Below are 21,805 nucleotides of genomic sequence, written 5' to 3' on the forward strand. Positions count from 1 at the left end.
ATCATTTGAGGTCGGGTTTTGAGACTAGCCTGGCCAACATGGTAAAACCCCGACTCTACTAAAAATACAAAAATTAGCTGGGCATGGTGGTGGGCACCTGTAATCCCAGCTACTTGAGAGGCTGAGGCAGGGGAATCACTTGAAGCCAGGAGGTGGAGGTTGCAGTGAGCCGAGCTCACACCATTATACTCCAGCCTGGGCAACAGAGGGAGACACGTCTTGGGAGTGAGAAAAGAAAAAAAAAAAAAAAAAAAAAAAAGCTTCCTCCAATTTATACCGAAAATTCTCTGTTCAGGACTAAGTGGCACAGAGAATGTTAAATGTGCCTAGATATCTTCATAACTCATATATTTTCTGTTTTCTACATATCTTGAAAGGCAGTGCCAAATGACGTGTAATTATCTAGGCGGTAAAACTGAAACATACTTCCTCTTCCCTTGAATATAAAAAAGCATTGTGGTATTAGTACTTTTATCTTGGATCATTGTTCAGAAGGAGGTTCAGCCCCCAGACGGCCACATTTTTACTGTCATGAATGGCAAGACAAAATGTAGAGCTCAACTTCCCCAAAGGAAAAAAGGCTCAAAAGACAAATTATGGCACAACTTAGCAGCCAAATTCTTACCAAGTACAGACTTTTGACATACTGATCTCTCTCCAGTTGCAAGTGGGAACATGCACTTTGAATGATGTCATTCAAAATTACCCTGCCCAGACACACTTTTCATTGATTCTCTTGGAGGGCAGTTCTAAGAGATTCTCTGGGGCTTTCTCTGCATCATGAGACCCAGTGCAGTTCTGCCCTTCACCTTCCGGCAGTTTGTCACCTCGTCCCTATGACCTCAGAGGAACTTTGTCTCAGGCCAACTGTTTGTTCCTTGGGCTCTTTCATTTCCCCTAAAAATCATTTGCTGCCCCTCTAAATGGCCTACATCTCCATCTATCTCCCTCTCCCCTCAGAAGAGGGTGCTCTTTAAGCATCAACCATCCAGCCCTTCTAGCAGTCTCATTTTTCAGCTGGTTCCCATGTTTATGCCTGTTCTATGTTTTTCTTTTCCTGTTAAGCTGTCTGTTGTCAGCTCATTTCTGCAGTGAATCTTCAGAGTGGAGATTGGAAGTTTTCCTTCCACCCATACGATAGAACTATAAAGCAGAAGAGTTTAGAAAGACTTTCCTATTTAAGTGACGAAACCTCATACTCCATTTGTGACAAATAGCACAAAGGTTAAAAAAACTTATTTTTGACCAAAAGCTCTGTTGACATTCTATTAAACACCGACCTATTTAATTTTCATAATGTAAATGGCAGATATTTTCATATTTCTTATGCTAATAAATCATTTCCCTGATTTTTGGGGTAAAACCACATATTCATAATGAAGTCCAGAAACGTGAATTGTTTCATATAACTTATTCTTATTTGTGATTACAAGTATACCTCTACAGAAAGTTAGTATACTCACAGAAAGGTAACTTGTGCGGAGGGAGATGGCAAATTTATAACTTCTCAGAAACACAGTAATGATAAGTAACCAAAGACTTCCACCAAAGTCAGTCCCACGATGACGAAGGTCAGCCAGAGTATTGATAACCTGGAATAATAATAGTTGAAATAATGAAAAGGTCAATGACACTGACAATATTTCACTCAGAAAGAATCATCCTTAGAAACCGTCAACCTCCTCCAAAAGGTAACCACATCCCTCAGATATCACCGTGGGATTCCACTGCTACAAAAAAGAACAGAAGTTAGAGAAGTCTCATGTTTTTCAGATGGCTGGTAGTGTTTTTAGGCATTGCAAATGTGGGGTGTTGTCTTTCTTGGTATAAAGCAGGGATATCCAATCTTTTGACTTCCCTGCCTATATTAAAAGAAGCAAAGTTGTCTTGAGCCACACATAACATACACTGACACTAACAACAGCTGATGATCTTAAAAAAACCTCTTTTTTTTTTTTTTGACACAGAGTTCCGATCCACTCAGTCGCCCAGGCTGGAGTGCAGTGGTGCAATCTCAGCTCACTGCAACCTCCAGCTCCTGGGCTCAAGCCATTCTCCTCCCTCAGCCTCCCAAGCAGCTGAGATTACAGGTCTCTGCCACCACGCCCGACTAATTTTTGTATTTTTAGTAGAGATGAGGTTTCACCATGTTGGCCAGTCTGGCCTTCAACTCCCGACAGGCGATCTGCCTGCCTCGGCCTCCCAAAGTGCTGGGATTACAGGTGTGAACCACCGTGCCCGGCCATTGTTTTTGTTTTTGTTTTTGTTTGTTGTTTCTTTTTGAGATGGGGTCTCACTCTGTCACCCAGGCTGGAGTGCAGTGGTGTGCTCTCGGCTCACTGCAACCTCTGCCTCTCAGGTTCAAGTGATTCTCCTGCCTCAGCCTCCTGAGTAGCTGGGAGTACAGGTGCCTGACAGTGCACTCAGCAAATTTTTTTATTTTTTGTGGAGATGGGGTTTTGCCATGTTGGCCAGGGTGGTCTCGAACTCCTGACCTCAGGTAATCTGCCCGCCTCAGCCTCCCAAAGTGCTGGGATTACAGGCATGAGCCACTGTACCTGGCCAAAATCTCCTAATGTTTTAAGAAAGTTTACAAATTTGTGCTGAAATGCATTCAAAACTGTCCTGGGCCACATGCAGCCCGTCACTCATGGCTAAGACAAGCTAAGTATAAAGTAATTATCTTATCTTTCCTTTTCTTTTTGTTTTGAGACAAAGTCTTGCTCTGTCACCCAGGCTAGATTGCAGTGGCATGATCTCAGCTCACTGCAACCTCCGCCTCCCGGGTTCAAGCGATTCTCCTGCCTCAGCTACTGAGTAACTGGGATTACAGGCGCCTGCCACCACGCTCGGCTAATTTTTGTATTTTTAGTAGAAACAGGGTTTCACCATCTTGGCCAGGCTGGTCTCCAACTCCTGACCTCATGATCCACCTGCCTCGGCCTCCCAAAGTGCTGGGAATACAAGTGTGAGCCACTGCACCTGGCCAGTAGTTATCTTTTCTTTAGTTATTTACTTGTTTTTTAAATTGATGTATAACATTGGATGCATTTATTATATATCACATGGTAAAAGAATCCCTCTAAATAATACTTCTCTCTTGGATTATATGAATCTTTGTCATTTAAAGCTCAGCATAAGTTAAAAAAAAAAAAAAATACAATGAAGAGATTACTTCATTCACAAATAAGTATCGAATTTTAGTGCTTAAAAATTAACAAGGTGGGCCGGGCGTGGTGGCTCACGCCTGCAATCCCAGCACTTTGGGAAGCCGAGGTGGGTGGACCGCGAGATCAGGAGATTGAGACCATCCTAGCTAACACGGTGAAACCAATCTCTACTAAAAATACAAAAAATTAGCAGGGCATGGTGGCACCCGCCTATAGTTCCAGCTACTTGGGAGGCTGAGGCAGAAGAATCACTTGAACCCGGGAGGCAGAGGTTGCAGTGAGCCGAGATCGCACCACTGCACTTCAGCCTGGGTGACAGAGCGAGACTCTGTCTCAAAAAAAAAAAAAAAAAAAAAAAAAAATTACCAAGGTGGAGATCATGAAAATGGCATGAATAGTGTGGGATTTCTCTAAGATTGTTGACATTAATTCCATTAGACTCTTATGTGAGTGAAGACGATAACATTTCTACATCGATTCCTCAGGATTTAACTGTATATTCTTGAAAACATCTCAATTTTAAATGTTTCTTTCAAGATGGTGAATTAAACAGAGATAGCCCTTCAACAGGTTGAACTCAGCATATGCTGAGTCTGAAATGGAAATGATGGACTTCGAGAACCATACAACAATGGTCATGATTTCAGAAACATGGTGTTGAGCAGAATAAAGCAGACACAAAAGAGTACCTATGGCATGGCATGCATCTGTATACACGAAATTCCAGAATAAGCAAGCTAACCTAGGATAAGAAAGAGACTGGCTGGGAAGAGTGAGAGTTCACTTTCTGGGGTGACATAATAGTGTAGATCTTGGCTGGGCACGGTGGTTCATGCCTGTAATCCCAATGCTTTGGGAGGCCGAGGCGGGCGGATCACCTGAGGTCGGGAGTTCAAAACCAGCCTGACCAACATGGAGAAACCCTATCTCTACTAAAAATACAAAATTAGCTGGGAGTGGTGGCACATGTCTGTAATCCCAGCCACTCGGGAGGCTGAGGCAGGAGAATCGCTCGAATCTGGGAAGCAGAGGTTGCGGTGAGCTGATATTGCCCCCATTGCACTCCAGCCTCGGCAACAAGGGAGAAACTGTCTCAAAAAAATAAATAAATAAATAAAATAATGTAGATCTTGAAAGGGGGTTGGTTTATGCTGGTGTATGTACTTTCCAAAGTTAGTAAACTTACACTTAAGGTTATATAGTTTGGCCAGGCGCGGTGGCTCACGCCTGTAATCCCAGCACTGGGAGGCCGAGGCAGGCGGATCACGAGGTGAAGAGATGGAGACTATCCTGGCGAACATGGTGAAACCCCGTCGCTACTAAAAATACAGAAATTAGCCAGGCGTTGTAATCAGAGCTACTCAGGAGGCTGAGGCGGGACAATTGCTTGAACCCCGGAAGCGGAGGTTGCAGTGAGCCGAGATCTTGCCACTGCACTCCAGCTCTGTCTAAAAAAAAAAAAAGTCATCAAACCAGATGACACAAATCAAATGACAATTCACTTTGTTTTGGTCCGTTTTGTTTGTTAGAGACAAGAGTGCAGCGGGGCCATCTCGGCTCACTGCAACGGCCAGCTCCTGGGCCCAAGCGATCCTCCCACCTCAGCCTCTCCAGTAACTGGGATAACAGGTACGCACCACCAGGCCCGACTAATCTTTTTTGGAATTTTTTGTAGAGATGGGGTTTTGCTATGATGCCCTGGCTAGTCTTCAACTCCTGGACTCAAGTGATCTGCCCACCTCGGCCCCCTAAAGTGCTGGGATTACAGGCCTGAGCTGTGTCATTTCATGCCGCGTGACACAGCCCAGTAAAAAGGAAGAAACCCCGCGGGTCCAGCGTCTACTCACACAGGTGGACTGATGGCTGATAAATCCCAGCAGGAGCCAAAAGAGGAGCCGAAAGAGCAGCCACAGCACCCGTCCACTCACACAGGTGGACTGATGGCTGATAAATGCCAGCAGGAGCCAAAAGAGGAGCCAAAAGAGCAGCCACAGCACCCGCATGTCCTGGTCCTTTCAGGCGCCCTGAGGCGACCAGGACAGAGGTGGAGGTGGCTTAGGGCAGGGGGGAGGGAACGGGACGGGGACCGGGGGCCGGATCTGAGTTGGGGAGGGGGAGGGAAGGGGGAGGGGAGGGGGAGGGGAAGGGGAGGGGAAGGGGAGGGGAAGGGGGGAAGTAAGGGGAGGGGAAGGGGAGGGGAAGGGGGGAAGTAAGGGAAGGGAAAGGAGGAGAAGGGGGCTGTTGGGCACCTGGAGGAGGTGGAGGAGGAGGAGGAGAAGAAGAAAGGGTCTGGGAAAGGATCCGGTTCAAATTAAGTACTCAAGCGCTGGTGGAAGGCTTAGCTACAGGTCACGGAGAAGATCAGGGAAGCAACAGGACACGCGGGGCAAGGGAGCGTTGAGGCTTAGGAGCAATTAGAGGGAGACTAAGGTTCTGCTTTCCACCAAACCTTCTTCGGTCTGGGCCCTCCCTTAGCAACCCTGGGGCTTCATACTCCCTCTCCACCAATCCCTGATGACCCCGGTGGTGCCTCACAATGGACATTCCAAGTAGCGCCCGCATCATTCCAATGACCCCTCCCCCATCTCAGTCCCCCACGCTCCTCCCAAGGCCAGGTCCTCTCTGGAACCTTCACAAACCTGATTTCTGGTCCTCCCCAACCAGCTCCCTGTCCCTGCTTCTGGGCGCTCCTTCCTTCCTGAGCTCCCAGGGTTCCTCAAGGTCACTTTTGGCGACAAAACATAAAAAACAAATGATGGCAGGATGGCAGGAAGAACCTCATACCCAAGCAGAGTGCCAGGGTTTACAGCCTCCGCTCAGCCATTCATATCTTAAGCAACAAAACATCAGCAGGATGCGGAAGGTCCCGATAGTAAAACATCTCCATCACATCCATGTAGCCATCCGCCCATCAACCTGTATCTCAGGAACAAATGTACATACATTCATTTTAAGCAGGCATGGTACATTTACAAAAATTAACCTGACTTATTTTGTTCCAGCAAATCTCAATATGTTTGAGAGCAATCCAATCACACAGCATGTTTCTGATCATATAACTGTGCTAGAAGTCAATGATTAAAAGCTAATTCAAAATTATTATTTGCTTGGAAATTCAAAGTGCCCTTATAAGACATAAACATAAGAAAGAATCCAAAATGAAACAAGATTGCCTTTCAACTCAATGATAAGATCATAACATGGCAATAAAATGTCTCCCTCTGGCCTGGGAATTCCTCTTTGTGGCACAAGGTTGTGTGATCTCAAATCACCCCTAACCCACCTAGACATTTTAACATCCGAAACCGAGTGATGATGTCCTTATCTATATCATCTTACTGCCTGTGTGTGTGGACTTTAAATTCTGAACCCAAATGAGGGGGAGAAAACCAAGTTGACTTTCATGATTGATCTCTCAGGGATGTCCAAGGAATCTGTGCATTTCAAGAAACAAAGTTCATCAGCTTCTCTCCTAAGGTATTTGCCCACAATACCCAGAGGGCTTGGCAGCATCGTGTGTGATGGGTGGGGAGCTCCAAGCAGGTGGGCAGGACCCAGGGGCCTGGTGACCAGGACAGACCCCCACTGTCCATCACCTTTCCTGGCCCTGTCCTCGGCTAAACTTCCCACAGGCCTTCTGCCCGATCACACAGAGTGTGCCCAAACTCACTCAGGCCTCTGGCAGCTGAAAACCACTGCTTTAAATCCCTTTACCATTTACTATGACATAAGGTTATTGTTAACAGGAAATATTCGATTGATGCTACAAATGGAAAGCCAATGCCTTTACCATAAATAGAAAAACAACCCTAAGAAACAAGCAAAACAAAAACAAAACAGGGGCTGGGTGTGGTGGCTCACGCCTGTAATCCCAGCACTTTGGGAGGCCGAGGTGGGCGGATCACAAGGTCAGGAGTTCCAGACCAGCCTGGCCAATATGGTGAAACCCTGTCTCTAATAAAATACAAAAATTAGCCGGGTGTGGTGGTAGGCGCCTGTAGTCCCACCTACTTGGGAGGCTGAGGCAGGAGAATAGTTTGAACCCAGGAGGCAGAGTCTGCCGTGAGCCGAGATTGCACCACTGCACTCCAGCCTAGGCGACAGAGCGAGACTGTGTCTCAAAAACAGCAACAACTACAAACAAACAAAAAACAGGGTTAACAAAACGATGGAATTCAATTCTATTTATATGCTGCAGCCATGTTCCAGCCCTAGATTTCGCTGGGCATGGTGGCTCACGCCTGTAATCCCAGCACTTTGGGAGGCTGAGGCAGGCGGATCACGAGGTTAGGAGTTCAAGACCAGCCTGACCAACATGGTGAAACCCTGTCTCTACTAAAAATACAAAAATTAGCTGAGCATGGTGGCGCACGCCTGTAGTCCCAGCTACTCGGGAGGCTGAGGCAGGAGAACTGCTTGAACCCAGGAGGCAGAGGTTGCAGTGAGCCAAGATCCCACCACTGCACTCCAGCCTGGTGACAGAGTGAGACTCCGTCTCAAAAAAAAAAAAAAAAAATGACATGAATATACTTCACACAACTGAACTGCACACTTCAACACGGTTAGATGGTAATTATCATCTTGTAAGTATTTTACCACAGGTTAACATGTTTCACAACCTGAAAAGGAAGTAATTACCTTCAGCTCTCTGAGTTCTAGAATTTGTAACATTTCACCCCCTGCTCCTTCCTGATCCGCACTGGAGCATCTTTCTTCTGTCCCTGCTCTACTCAGAGTTCACTTTCCCTTCCCTCACATCAGCTTCGTTGAGGCCGGTTTGAACTTAACGCAAAACATTCTCACTAATGACTGAATTCCCACCAAGATTTCCATATTATCACAGTATGCTTTTAATCTTCGAAGACATTAAATATTTGTTCTCATCATAGCTAAAATGCAATGCAAATCCCATCTCAGATGTGGGTCAGATACCTATGAATCTCCTGAGGTAGTCATTGAAATGACTTTTTTCTTGAGACGGAGTGTCACTCAACCATGCTGAAGTGCAGTGGCGCTACCGTGGCTCACGGCAACCTCCACCTCCCAGATTCAAGCGATTCTTGTGCCTCGGCCTCCCAAGTAGCTGGGATTACAGGTGCCTGCTACCATGCCTGGCTAATTTTTGTCTTTTTAGTAGAGATGGGATTTCACTATGTTGGCCCATCTGGTCTTGAACTGCTGACCTCAAGTGATCCACCTGCCTCAGCCTCCCAAAGTGCTGGGATTACAGGCATGAGCCACCACACCTGGCCTGAAATAATATCTTTCAAATTCTTTGTAGAATTTGTTTTTTCCTGATTTCTGCACATAGGATCAAAAAAAAATCATGTACTAGGATTTCGAGAGAAGCAATGGGTAATCTAAAAAGATGAGAAGAGCAACCACGTCTATCCCACAGCTACTGCTAGATTTCATAGGAAAGGTAGCTGGCCCAGTTTGGAGCTAGGAGAAATGTCAAACACACGAAGAAATGAGAGGCAAAGAAATGCCATCACGCATGAATGCTTCATGGCACCCATGATGTCCCTGCTTAGGAGGTAATGGTATAGATGACTAGATGACAAGGACAAAGATGAGAGGTGCAAAGTTGTCCAAGTCCAACAGCTCAACTGAACTTTCCTAAATGGAATTGTTAAAAAGTGGTAAATTTAAAAACTTCCCCTGGCTCACGTGGTGGCTCACGCTTGTAATCCCAGCACTTTGGGAGGCTGAGGCGGGTGGATCATTTGAGGTCGGGTTTTGAGACTAGCCTGGCCAACATGGTAAAACCCCGACTCTACTAAAAATACAAAAATTAGCTGGGCATGGTGGTGGGCACCTGTAATCCCAGCTACTTGAGAGGCTGAGGCAGGGGAATCACTTGAAGCCAGGAGGTGGAGGTTGCAGTGAGCCGAGCTCACACCATTATACTCCAGCCTGGGCAACAGAGGGAGACACGTCTTGGGAGTGAGAAAAGAAAAAAAAAAAAAAAAAAAAAAAAGCTTCCTCCAATTTATACCGAAAATTCTCTGTTCAGGACTAAGTGGCACAGAGAATGTTAAATGTGCCTAGATATCTTCATAACTCATATATTTTCTGTTTTCTACATATCTTGAAAGGCAGTGCCAAATGACGTGTAATTATCTAGGCGGTAAAACTGAAACATACTTCCTCTTCCCTTGAATATAAAAAAGCATTGTGGTATTAGTACTTTTATCTTGGATCATTGTTCAGAAGGAGGTTCAGCCCCCAGACGGCCACATTTTTACTGTCATGAATGGCAAGACAAAATGTAGAGCTCAACTTCCCCAAAGGAAAAAAGGCTCAAAAGACAAATTATGGCACAACTTAGCAGCCAAATTCTTACCAAGTACAGACTTTTGACATACTGATCTCTCTCCAGTTGCAAGTGGGAACATGCACTTTGAATGATGTCATTCAAAATTACCCTGCCCAGACACACTTTTCATTGATTCTCTTGGAGGGCAGTTCTAAGAGATTCTCTGGGGCTTTCTCTGCATCATGAGACCCAGTGCAGTTCTGCCCTTCACCTTCCGGCAGTTTGTCACCTCGTCCCTATGACCTCAGAGGAACTTTGTCTCAGGCCAACTGTTTGTTCCTTGGGCTCTTTCATTTCCCCTAAAAATCATTTGCTGCCCCTCTAAATGGCCTACATCTCCATCTATCTCCCTCTCCCCTCAGAAGAGGGTGCTCTTTAAGCATCAACCATCCAGCCCTTCTAGCAGTCTCATTTTTCAGCTGGTTCCCATGTTTATGCCTGTTCTATGTTTTTCTTTTCCTGTTAAGCTGTCTGTTGTCAGCTCATTTCTGCAGTGAATCTTCAGAGTGGAGATTGGAAGTTTTCCTTCCACCCATACGATAGAACTATAAAGCAGAAGAGTTTAGAAAGACTTTCCTATTTAAGTGACGAAACCTCATACTCCATTTGTGACAAATAGCACAAAGGTTAAAAAAACTTATTTTTGACCAAAAGCTCTGTTGACATTCTATTAAACACCGACCTATTTAATTTTCATAATGTAAATGGCAGATATTTTCATATTTCTTATGCTAATAAATCATTTCCCTGATTTTTGGGGTAAAACCACATATTCATAATGAAGTCCAGAAACGTGAATTGTTTCATATAACTTATTCTTATTTGTGATTACAAGTATACCTCTACAGAAAGTTAGTATACTCACAGAAAGGTAACTTGTGCGGAGGGAGATGGCAAATTTATAACTTCTCAGAAACACAGTAATGATAAGTAACCAAAGACTTCCACCAAAGTCAGTCCCACGATGACGAAGGTCAGCCAGAGTATTGATAACCTGGAATAATAATAGTTGAAATAATGAAAAGGTCAATGACACTGACAATATTTCACTCAGAAAGAATCATCCTTAGAAACCGTCAACCTCCTCCAAAAGGTAACCACATCCCTCAGATATCACCGTGGGATTCCACTGCTACAAAAAAGAACAGAAGTTAGAGAAGTCTCATGTTTTTCAGATGGCTGGTAGTGTTTTTAGGCATTGCAAATGTGGGGTGTTGTCTTTCTTGGTATAAAGCAGGGATATCCAATCTTTTGACTTCCCTGCCTATATTAAAAGAAGCAAAGTTGTCTTGAGCCACACATAACATACACTGACACTAACAACAGCTGATGATCTTAAAAAAACCTCTTTTTTTTTTTTTTGACACAGAGTTCCGCTCCACTCAGTCGCCCAGGCTGGAGTGCAGTGGTGCAATCTCAGCTCACTGCAACCTCCAGCTCCTGGGCTCAAGCCATTCTCCTCCCTCAGCCTCCCAAGCAGCTGAGATTACAGGTCTCTGCCACCACGCCCGACTAATTTTTGTATTTTTAGTAGAGATGAGGTTTCACCATGTTGGCCAGTCTGGCCTTCAACTCCCGACAGGCGATCTGCCTGCCTCGGCCTCCCAAAGTGCTGGGATTACAGGTGTGAACCACCGTGCCCGGCCATTGTTTTTGTTTTTGTTTTTGTTTGTTGTTTCTTTTTGAGATGGGGTCTCACTCTGTCACCCAGGCTGGAGTGCAGTGGTGTGCTCTCGGCTCACTGCAACCTCTGCCTCTCAGGTTCAAGTGATTCTCCTGCCTCAGCCTCCTGAGTAGCTGGGAGTACAGGTGCCTGACAGTGCACTCAGCAAATTTTTTTATTTTTTGTGGAGATGGGGTTTTGCCATGTTGGCCAGGGTGGTCTCGAACTCCTGACCTCAGGTAATCTGCCCGCCTCAGCCTCCCAAAGTGCTGGGATTACAGGCATGAGCCACTGTACCTGGCCAAAATCTCCTAATGTTTTAAGAAAGTTTACAAATTTGTGCTGAACTGCATTCAAAACTGTCCTGGGCCACATGCAGCCCGTCACTCATGGCTAAGACAAGCTAAGTATAAAGTAATTATCTTATCTTTCCTTTTCTTTTTGTTTTGAGACAAAGTCTTGCTCTGTCACCCAGGCTAGATTGCAGTGGCATGATCTCAGCTCACTGCAACCTCCGCCTCCCGGGTTCAAGCGATTCTCCTGCCTCAGCTACTGAGTAACTGGGATTACAGGCGCCTGCCACCACGCTCGGCTAATTTTTGTATTTTTAGTAGAAACAGGGTTTCACCATCTTGGCCAGGCTGGTCTCCAACTCCTGACCTCATGATCCACCTGCCTCGGCCTCCCAAAGTGCTGGGAATACAAGTGTGAGCCACTGCACCTGGCCAGTAGTTATCTTTTCTTTAGTTATTTACTTGTTTTTTAAATTGATGTATAACATTGGATGCATTTATTATATATCACATGGTAAAAGAATCCCTCTAAATAATACTTCTCTCTTGGATTATATGAATCTTTGTCATTTAAAGCTCAGCATAAGTTAAAAAAAAAAAAAATACAATGAAGAGATTACTTCATTCACAAATAAGTATCGAATTTTAGTGCTTAAAAATTAACAAGGTGGGCCGGGCGTGGTGGCTCACGCCTGCAATCCCAGCACTTTGGGAAGCCGAGGTGGGTGGACCACGAGATCAGGAGATTGAGACCATCCTAGCTAACACGGTGAAACCAATCTCTACTAAAAATACAAAAAATTAGCAGGGCATGGTGGCACCCGCCTATAGTTCCAGCTACTTGGGAGGCTGAGGCAGAAGAATCACTTGAACCCGGGAGGCAGAGGTTGCAGTGAGCCGAGATCGCACCACTGCACTTCAGCCTGGGTGACAGAGCGAGACTCTGTCTCAAAAAAAAAAAAAAAAAAAAAAATTACCAAGGTGGAGATCATGAAAATGGCATGAATAGTGTGGGATTTCTCTAAGATTGTTGACATTAATTCCATTAGACTCTTATGTGAGTGAAGACGATAACATTTCTACATCGATTCCTCAGGATTTAACTATATATTCTTGAAAACATCTCAATTTTAAATGTTTCTTTCAAGATGGTGAATTAAACAGAGATAGCCCTTCAACAGGTTGAACTCAGCATATGCTGAGTCTGAAATGGAAATGATGGACTTCGAGAACCATACAACAATGGTCATGATTTCAGAAACATGGTGTTGAGCAGAATAAAGCAGACACAAAAGAGTACCTATGGCATGGCATGCATCTGTATACACGAAATTCCAGAATAAGCAAGCTAACCTAGGATAAGAAAGAGACTGGCTGGGAAGAGTGAGAGTTCACTTTCTGGGGTGACATAATAGTGTAGATCTTGGCTGGGCACGGTGGTTCATGCCTGTAATCCCAATGCTTTGGGAGGCCGAGGCGGGCGGATCACCTGAGGTCGGGAGTTCAAAACCAGCCTGACCAACATGGAGAAACCCTATCTCTACTAAAAATACAAAATTAGCTGGGAGTGGTGGCACATGTCTGTAATCCCAGCCACTCGGGAGGCTGAGGCAGGAGAATCGCTCGAATCTGGGAAGCAGAGGTTGCGGTGAGCTGATATTGCCCCCATTGCACTCCAGCCTCGGCAACAAGGGAGAAACTGTCTCAAAAAAATAAATAAATAAATAAAATAATGTAGATCTTGAAAGGGGGTTGGTTTATGCTGGTGTATGTACTTTCCAAAGTTAGTAAACTTACACTTAAGGTTATATAGTTTGGCCAGGCGCGGTGGCTCACGCCTGTAATCCCAGCACTGGGAGGCCGAGGCAGGCGGATCACGAGGTGAAGAGATGGAGACTATCCTGGCGAACATGGTGAAACCCCGTCGCTACTAAAAATACAGAAATTAGCCAGGCGTTGTAATCAGAGCTACTCAGGAGGCTGAGGCGGGACAATTGCTTGAACCCCGGAAGCGGAGGTTGCAGTGAGCCGAGATCTTGCCACTGCACTCCAGCTCTGTCTAAAAAAAAAAAAAGTCATCAAACCAGATGACACAAATCAAATGACAATTCACTTTGTTTTGGTCCGTTTTGTTTGTTAGAGACAAGAGTGCAGCGGGGCCATCTCGGCTCACTGCAACGGCCAGCTCCTGGGCCCAAGCGATCCTCCCACCTCAGCCTCTCCAGTAACTGGGATAACAGGTACGCACCACCAGGCCCGACTAATCTTTTTTGGAATTTTTTGTAGAGATGGGGTTTTGCTATGATGCCCTGGCTAGTCTTCAACTCCTGGACTCAAGTGATCTGCCCACCTCGGCCCCCTAAAGTGCTGGGATTACAGGCCTGAGCTGTGTCATTTCATGCCGCGTGACACAGCCCAGTAAAAAGGAAGAAACCCCGCGGGTCCAGCGTCTACTCACACAGGTGGACTGATGGCTGATAAATCCCAGCAGGAGCCAAAAGAGGAGCCGAAAGAGCAGCCACAGCACCCGTCCACTCACACAGGTGGACTGATGGCTGATAAATGCCAGCAGGAGCCAAAAGAGGAGCCAAAAGAGCAGCCACAGCACCCGCATGTCCTGGTCCTTTCAGGCGCCCTGAGGCGACCAGGACAGAGGTGGAGGTGGCTTAGGGCAGGGGGGAGGGAACGGGACGGGGACCGGGGGCCGGATCTGAGTTGGGGAGGGGGAGGGAAGGGGGAGGGGAGGGGAAGGGGGGAAGTAAGGGGAGGGGAAGGGGAGGGGAAGGGGGGAAGTAAGGGGAGGGGAAGGGGAGGGGAAGGGGGGAAGTAAGGGAAGGGAAAGGAGGAGAAGGGGGCTGTTGGGCACCTGGAGGAGGTGGAGGAGGAGGAGGAGAAGAAGAAAGGGTCTGGGAAAGGATCCGGTTCAAATTAAGTACTCAAGCGCTGGTGGAAGGCTTAGCTACAGGTCACGGAGAAGATCAGGGAAGCAACAGGACACGCGGGGCAAGGGAGCGTTGAGGCTTAGGAGCAATTAGAGGGAGACTAAGGTTCTGCTTTCCACCAAACCTTCTTCGGTCTGGGCCCTCCCTTAGCAACCCTGGGGCTTCATACTCCCTCTCCACCAATCCCTGATGACCCCGGTGGTGCCTCACAATGGACATTCCAAGTAGCGCCCGCATCATTCCAATGACCCCTCCCCCATCTCAGTCCCCCACGCTCCTCCCAAGGCCAGGTCCTCTCTGGAACCTTCACAAACCTGATTTCTGGTCCTCCCCAACCAGCTCCCTGTCCCTGCTTCTGGGCGCTCCTTCCTTCCTGAGCTCCCAGGGTTCCTCAAGGTCACTTTTGGCGACAAAACATAAAAAACAAATGATGGCAGGATGGCAGGAAGAACCTCATACCCAAGCAGAGTGCCAGGGTTTACAGCCTCCGCTCAGCCATTCATATCTTAAGCAACAAAACATCAGCAGGATGCGGAAGGTCCCGATAGTAAAACATCTCCATCACATCCATGTAGCCATCCGCCCATCAACCTGTATCTCAGGAACAAATGTACATACATTCATTTTAAGCAGGCATGGTACATTTACAAAAATTAACCTGACTTATTTTGTTCCAGCAAATCTCAATATGTTTGAGAGCAATCCAATCACACAGCATGTTTCTGATCATATAACTGTGCTAGAAGTCAATGATTAAAAGCTAATTCAAAATTATTATTTGCTTGGAAATTCAAAGTGCCCTTATAAGACATAAACATAAGAAAGAATCCAAAATGAAACAAGATTGCCTTTCAACTCAATGATAAGATCATAACATGGCAATAAAATGTCTCCCTCTGGCCTGGGAATTCCTCTTTGTGGCACAAGGTTGTGTGATCTCAAATCACCCCTAACCCACCTAGACATTTTAACATCCGAAACCGAGTGATGATGTCCTTATCTATATCATCTTACTGCCTGTGTGTGTGGACTTTAAATTCTGAACCCAAATGAGGGGGAGAAAACCAAGTTGACTTTCATGATTGATCTCTCAGGGATGTCCAAGGAATCTGTGCATTTCAAGAAACAAAGTTCATCAGCTTCTCTCCTAAGGTATTTGCCCACAATACCCAGAGGGCTTGGCAGCATCGTGTGTGATGGGTGGGGAGCTCCAAGCAGGTGGGCAGGACCCAGGGGCCTGGTGACCAGGACAGACCCCCACTGTCCATCACCTTTCCTGGCCCTGTCCTCGGCTAAACTTCCCACAGGCCTTCTGCCCGATCACACAGAGTGTGCCCAAACTCACTCAGGCCTCTGGCAGCTGAAAACCACTGCTTTAAATCCCTTTACCATTTACTATGACATAAGGTTATTGTTAACAGGAAATATTCGATTGATGCTACAAATGGAAAGCCAATGCCTTTACCATAAATAGAAAAACAACCCTAAGAAACAAGCAAAACAAAAACAAAACAGGGGCTGGGTGTGGTGGCTCACGCCTGTAATCCCAGCACTTTGGGAGGCCGAGGTGGGCGGATCACAAGGTCAGGAGTTCCAGACCAGCCTGGCCAATATGGTGAAACCCTGTCTCTAATAAAATACAAAAATTAGCCGGGTGTGGTGGTAGGCGCCTGTAGTCCCACCTACTTGGGAGGCTGAGGCAGGAGAATAGTTTGAACCCAGGAGGCAGAGTCTGCCGTGAGCCGAGATTGCACCACTGCACTCCAGCCTAGGCAACAGAGCGAGACTGTGTCTCAAAAACAGCAACAACTACAAACAAACAAAAAACAGGGTTAACAAAACGATGGAATTCAATTCTATTTATATGCTGCAGCCATGTTCCAGCCCTAGATTTCGCTGGGCATGGTGGCTCACGCCTGTAATCCCAGCACTTTGGGAGGCTGAGGCAGGCGGATCACGAGGTTAGGAGTTCAAGACCAGCCTGACCAACATGGTGAAACCCTGTCTCTACTAAAAATACAAAAATTAGCTGAGCATGGTGGCGCACGCCTGTAGTCCCAGCTACTCGGGAGGCTGAGGCAGGAGAACTGCTTGAACCCAGGAGGCAGAGGTTGCAGTGAGCCAAGATCCCACCACTGCACTCCAGCCTGGTGACAGAGTGAGACTCCGTCTCAAAAAAAAAAAAAAAAAATGACATGAATATACTTCACACAACTGAACTGCACACTTCAACACGGTTAGATGGTAATTATCATCTTGTAAGTATTTTACCACAGGTTAACATGTTTCACAACCTGAAAAGGAAGTAATTACCTTCAGCTCTCTGAGTTCTAGAATTTGTAACATTTCACCCCCTGCTCCTTCCTGATCCGCACTGGAGCATCTTTCTTCTGTCCCTGCTCTACTCAGAGTTCACTTTCCCTTCCCTCACATCAGCTTCGTTGAGGCCGGTTTGAACTTAACGCAAAACATTCTCACTAATGACTGAATTCCCACCAAGATTTCCATATTATCACAGTATGCTTTTAATCTTCGAAGACATTAAATATTTGTTCTCATCATAGCTAAAATGCAATGCAAATCCCATCTCAGATGTGGGTCAGATACCTATGAATCTCCTGAGGTAGTCATTGAAATGACTTTTTTCTTGAGACGGAGTGTCACTCAACCATGCTGAAGTGCAGTGGCGCTACCGTGGCTCACGGCAACCTCCACCTCCCAGATTCAAGCGATTCTTGTGCCTCGGCCTCCCAAGTAGCTGGGATTACAGGTGCCTGCTACCATGCCTGGCTAATTTTTGTCTTTTTAGTAGAGATGGGATTTCACTATGTTGGCCCATCTGGTCTTGAACTGCTGACCTCAAGTGATCCACCTGCCTCAGCCTCCCAAAGTGCTGGGATTACAGGCATGAGCCACCACACCTGGCCTGAAATAATATCTTTCAAATTCTTTGTAGAATTTGTTTTTTCCTGATTTCTGCACATAGGATCAAAAAAAAATCATGTACTAGGATTTCGAGAGAAGCAATGGGTAATCTAAAAAGATGAGAAGAGCAACCACGTCTATCCCACAGCTACTGCTAGATTTCATAGGAAAGGTAGCTGGCCCAGTTTGGAGCTAGGAGAAATGTCAAACACACGAAGAAATGAGAGGCAAAGAAATGCCATCACGCATGAATGCTTCATGGCACCCATGATGTCCCTGCTTAGGAGGTAATGGTATAGATGACTAGATGACAAGGACAAAGATGAGAGGTGCAAAGTTGTCCAAGTCCAACAGCTCAACTGAACTTTCCTAAATGGAATTGTTAAAAAGTGGTAAATTTAAAAACTTCCCCTGGCTCACGTGGTGGCTCACGCTTGTAATCCCAGCACTTTGGGAGGCTGAGGCGGGTGGATCATTTGAGGTCGGGTTTTGAGACTAGCCTGGCCAACATGGTAAAACCCCGACTCTACTAAAAATACAAAAATTAGCTGGGCATGGTGGTGGGCACCTGTAATCCCAGCTACTTGAGAGGCTGAGGCAGGGGAATCACTTGAAGCCAGGAGGTGGAGGTTGCAGTGAGCCGAGCTCACACCATTATACTCCAGCCTGGGCAACAGAGGGAGACACGTCTTGGGAGTGAGAAAAGAAAAAAAAAAAAAAAAAAAAAAAAGCTTCCTCCAATTTATACCGAAAATTCTCTGTTCAGGACTAAGTGGCACAGAGAATGTTAAATGTGCCTAGATATCTTCATAACTCATATATTTTCTGTTTTCTACATATCTTGAAAGGCAGTGCCAAATGACGTGTAATTATCTAGGCGGTAAAACTGAAACATACTTCCTCTTCCCTTGAATATAAAAAAGCATTGTGGTATTAGTACTTTTATCTTGGATCATTGTTCAGAAGGAGGTTCAGCCCCCAGACGGCCACATTTTTACTGTCATGAATGGCAAGACAAAATGTAGAGCTCAACTTCCCCAAAGGAAAAAAGGCTCAAAAGACAAATTATGGCACAACTTAGCAGCCAAATTCTTACCAAGTACAGACTTTTGACATACTGATCTCTCTCCAGTTGCAAGTGGGAACATGCACTTTGAATGATGTCATTCAAAATTACCCTGCCCAGACACACTTTTCATTGATTCTCTTGGAGGGCAGTTCTAAGAGATTCTCTGGGGCTTTCTCTGCATCATGAGACCCAGTGCAGTTCTGCCCTTCACCTTCCGGCAGTTTGTCACCTCGTCCCTATGACCTCAGAGGAACTTTGTCTCAGGCCAACTGTTTGTTCCTTGGGCTCTTTCATTTCCCCTAAAAATCATTTGCTGCCCCTCTAAATGGCCTACATCTCCATCTATCTCCCTCTCCCCTCAGAAGAGGGTGCTCTTTAAGCATCAACCATCCAGCCCTTCTAGCAGTCTCATTTTTCAGCTGGTTCCCATGTTTATGCCTGTTCTATGTTTTTCTTTTCCTGTTAAGCTGTCTGTTGTCAGCTCATTTCTGCAGTGAGTCTTCAGAGTGGAGATTGGAAGTTTTCCTTCCACCCATACGATAGAACTATAAAGCAGAAGAGTTTAGAAAGACTTTCCTATTTAAGTGACGAAACCTCATACTCCATTTGTGACAAATAGCACAAAGGTTAAAAAAACTTATTTTTGACCAAAAGCTCTGTTGACATTCTATTAAACACCGACCTATTTAATTTTCATAATGTAAATGGCAGATATTTTCATATTTCTTATGCTAATAAATCATTTCCCTGATTTTTGGGGTAAAACCACATATTCATAATGAAGTCCAGAAACGTGAATTGTTTCATATAACTTATTCTTATTTGTGATTACAAGTATACCTCTACAGAAAGTTAGTATACTCACAGAAAGGTAACTTGTGCGGAGGGAGATGGCAAATTTATAACTTCTCAGAAACACAGTAATGATAAGTAACCAAAGACTTCCACCAAAGTCAGTCCCACGATGACGAAGGTCAGCCAGAGTATTGATAACCTGGAATAATAATAGTTGAAATAATGAAAAGGTCAATGACACTGACAATATTTCACTCAGAAAGAATCATCCTTAGAAACCGTCAACCTCCTCCAAAAGGTAACCACATCCCTCAGATATCACCGTGGGATTCCACTGCTACAAAAAAGAACAGAAGTTAGAGAAGTCTCATGTTTTTCAGATGGCTGGTAGTGTTTTTAAGCATTGCAAATGTGGGGTGTTGTCTTTCTTGGTATAAAGCAGGGATATCCAATCTTTTGACTTCCCTGCCTATATTAAAAGAAGCAAAGTTGTCTTGAGCCACACATAACATACACTGACACTAACAACAGCTGATGATCTTAAAAAAACCTCTTTTTTTTTTTTTGACACAGAGTTCCGCTCCACTCAGTCGCCCAGGCTGGAGTGCAGTGGTGCAATCTCAGCTCACTGCAACCTCCAGCTCCTGGGCTCAAGCCATTCTCCTCCCTCAGCCTCCCGAGCAGCTGAGATTACAGGTCTCTGCCACCACGCCCAACTAATTTTTGTATTTTTAGTAGAGATGAGGTTTCACCATGTTGGCCAGTCTGGCCTTCAACTCCCGACAGGCGATCTGCCTGCCTCGGCCTCCCAAAGTGCTGGGATTACAGGTGTGAACCACCGTGCCCGGCCATTGTTTTTGTTTTTGTTTTTGTTTGTTGTTTCTTTTTGAGATGGGGTCTCACTCTGTCACCCAGGCTGGAGTGCAGTGGTGTGCTCTCGGCTCACTGCAACCTCTGCCTCTCAGGTTCAAGTGATTCTCCTGCCTCAGCCTCCTGAGTAGCTGGGAGTACAGGTGCCTGACAGTGCACTCAGCAAATTTTTTTATTTTTTGTGGAGATGGGGTTTTGCCATGTTGGCCAGGGTGGTCTCGAACTCCTGACCTCAGGTAATCTGCCCGCCTCAGCCTCCCAAAGTGCTGGGATTACAGGCATGAGCCACTGTACCTGGCCAAAATCTCCTAATGTTTTAAGAAAGTTTACAAATTTGTGCTGAACTGCATTCAAAACTGTCCTGGGCCACATGCAGCCCGTCACTCATGGCTAAGACAAGCTAAGTATAAAGTAATTATCTTATCTTTCCTTTTCTTTTTGTTTTGAGACAAAGTCTTGCTCTGTCACCCAGGCTAGATTGCAGTGGCATGATCTCAGCTCACTGCAACCTCCGCCTCCCGGGTTCAAGCGATTCTCCTGCCTCAGCTACTGAGTAACTGGGATTACAGGCGCCTGCCACCACGCTCGGCTAATTTTTGTATTTTTAGTAGAAACAGGGTTTCACCATCTTGGCCAGGCTGGTCTCCAACTCCTGACCTCATGATCCACCTGCCTCGGCCTCCCAAAGTGCTGGGAATACAAGTGTGAGCCACTGCACCTGGCCAGTAGTTATCTTTTCTTTAGTTATTTACTTGTTTTTTAAATTGATGTATAACGTTGGATGCATTTATTATATATCACATGGTAAAAGAATCCCTCTAAATAATACTTCTCTCTTGGATTATATGAATCTTTGTCATTTAAAGCTCAGCATAAGTTAAAAAAAAAAAAAATACAATGAAGAGATTACTTCATTCACAAATAAGTATCGAATTTTAGTGCTTAAAAATTAACAAGGTGGGCCGGGCGTGGTGGCTCACGCCTGCAATCCCAGCACTTTGGGAAGCCGAGGTGGGTGGACCACGAGATCAGGAGATTGAGACCATCCTAGCTAACACGGTGAAACCAATCTCTACTAAAAATACAAAAAATTAGCAGGGCATGGTGGCACCCGCCTATAGTTCCAGCTACTTGGGAGGCTGAGGCAGAAGAATCACTTGAACCCGGGAGGCAGAGGTTGCAGTGAGCCGAGATCGCACCACTGCACTTCAGCCTGGGTGACAGAGCGAGACTCTGTCTCAAAAAAAAAAAAAAAAAAAAAAAATTACCAAGGTGGAGATCATGAAAATGGCATGAATAGTGTGGGATTTCTCTAAGATTGTTGACATTAATTCCATTAGACTCTTATGTGAGTGAAGACGATAACATTTCTACATCGATTCCTCAGGATTTAACTATATATTCTTGAAAACATCTCAATTTTAAATGTTTCTTTCAAGATGGTGAATTAAACAGAGATAGCCCTTCAACAGGTTGAACTCAGCATATGCTGAGTCTGAAATGGAAATGATGGACTTAGAGAACCATACAACAATGGTCATGATTTCAGAAACATGGTGTTGAGCAGAATAAAGCAGACACAAAAGAGTACCTATGGCATGGCATGCATCTGTATACACGAAATTCCAGAATAAGCAAGCTAACCTAGGATAAGAAAGAGACTGGCTGGGAAGAGTGAGAGTTCACTTTCTGGGGTGACATAATAGTGTAGATCTTGGCTGGGCACGGTGGTTCATGCCTGTAATCCCAATGCTTTGGG

At 45.4% G+C, this 21,805-nt stretch overlaps 1 protein-coding gene across 9 annotated transcripts in view; it reads right to left on the reverse strand.

Moving 5' to 3' along the window:
• LOC129394133 (nuclear pore complex-interacting protein family member A9-like) overlaps positions 1-21,805 on the reverse strand; it is an 89,369-nt gene that overhangs the window by 61,915 nt on the left and 5,649 nt on the right. For 3 of the 9 annotated variants that reach the window (XM_063598442.1, XM_063598440.1, XM_063598439.1), the window contains 4 exons: positions 19,247-19,375; positions 14,847-14,978; positions 10,355-10,483; positions 1,464-1,592 (listed from right to left, as the gene is read on the reverse strand). In XM_063598442.1, coding sequence (XP_063454512.1) covers positions 1,464-1,592; positions 10,355-10,483; positions 14,847-14,909 — 321 coding nt within the window. In that variant the 5' untranslated portion in view covers positions 14,910-14,978; positions 19,247-19,375. Of the gene's footprint in view, positions 1-1,463; positions 1,593-5,954; positions 6,087-8,102; positions 8,472-10,354; positions 10,484-13,242; positions 13,376-14,701; positions 14,979-16,994; positions 17,364-19,246; positions 19,376-21,805 lie in introns of those variants that run through there. The other 6 variants (XM_063598437.1, XM_063598438.1, XM_063598444.1 and 3 more) reach the window with 5 other exon arrangements.

The sequence above is a fragment of the Pan paniscus genome, chromosome 18, assembly GCF_029289425.2.
Source record: "Pan paniscus chromosome 18, NHGRI_mPanPan1-v2.0_pri, whole genome shotgun sequence".
Classification (NCBI taxonomy): domain Eukaryota; kingdom Metazoa; phylum Chordata; class Mammalia; order Primates; family Hominidae; genus Pan; species Pan paniscus.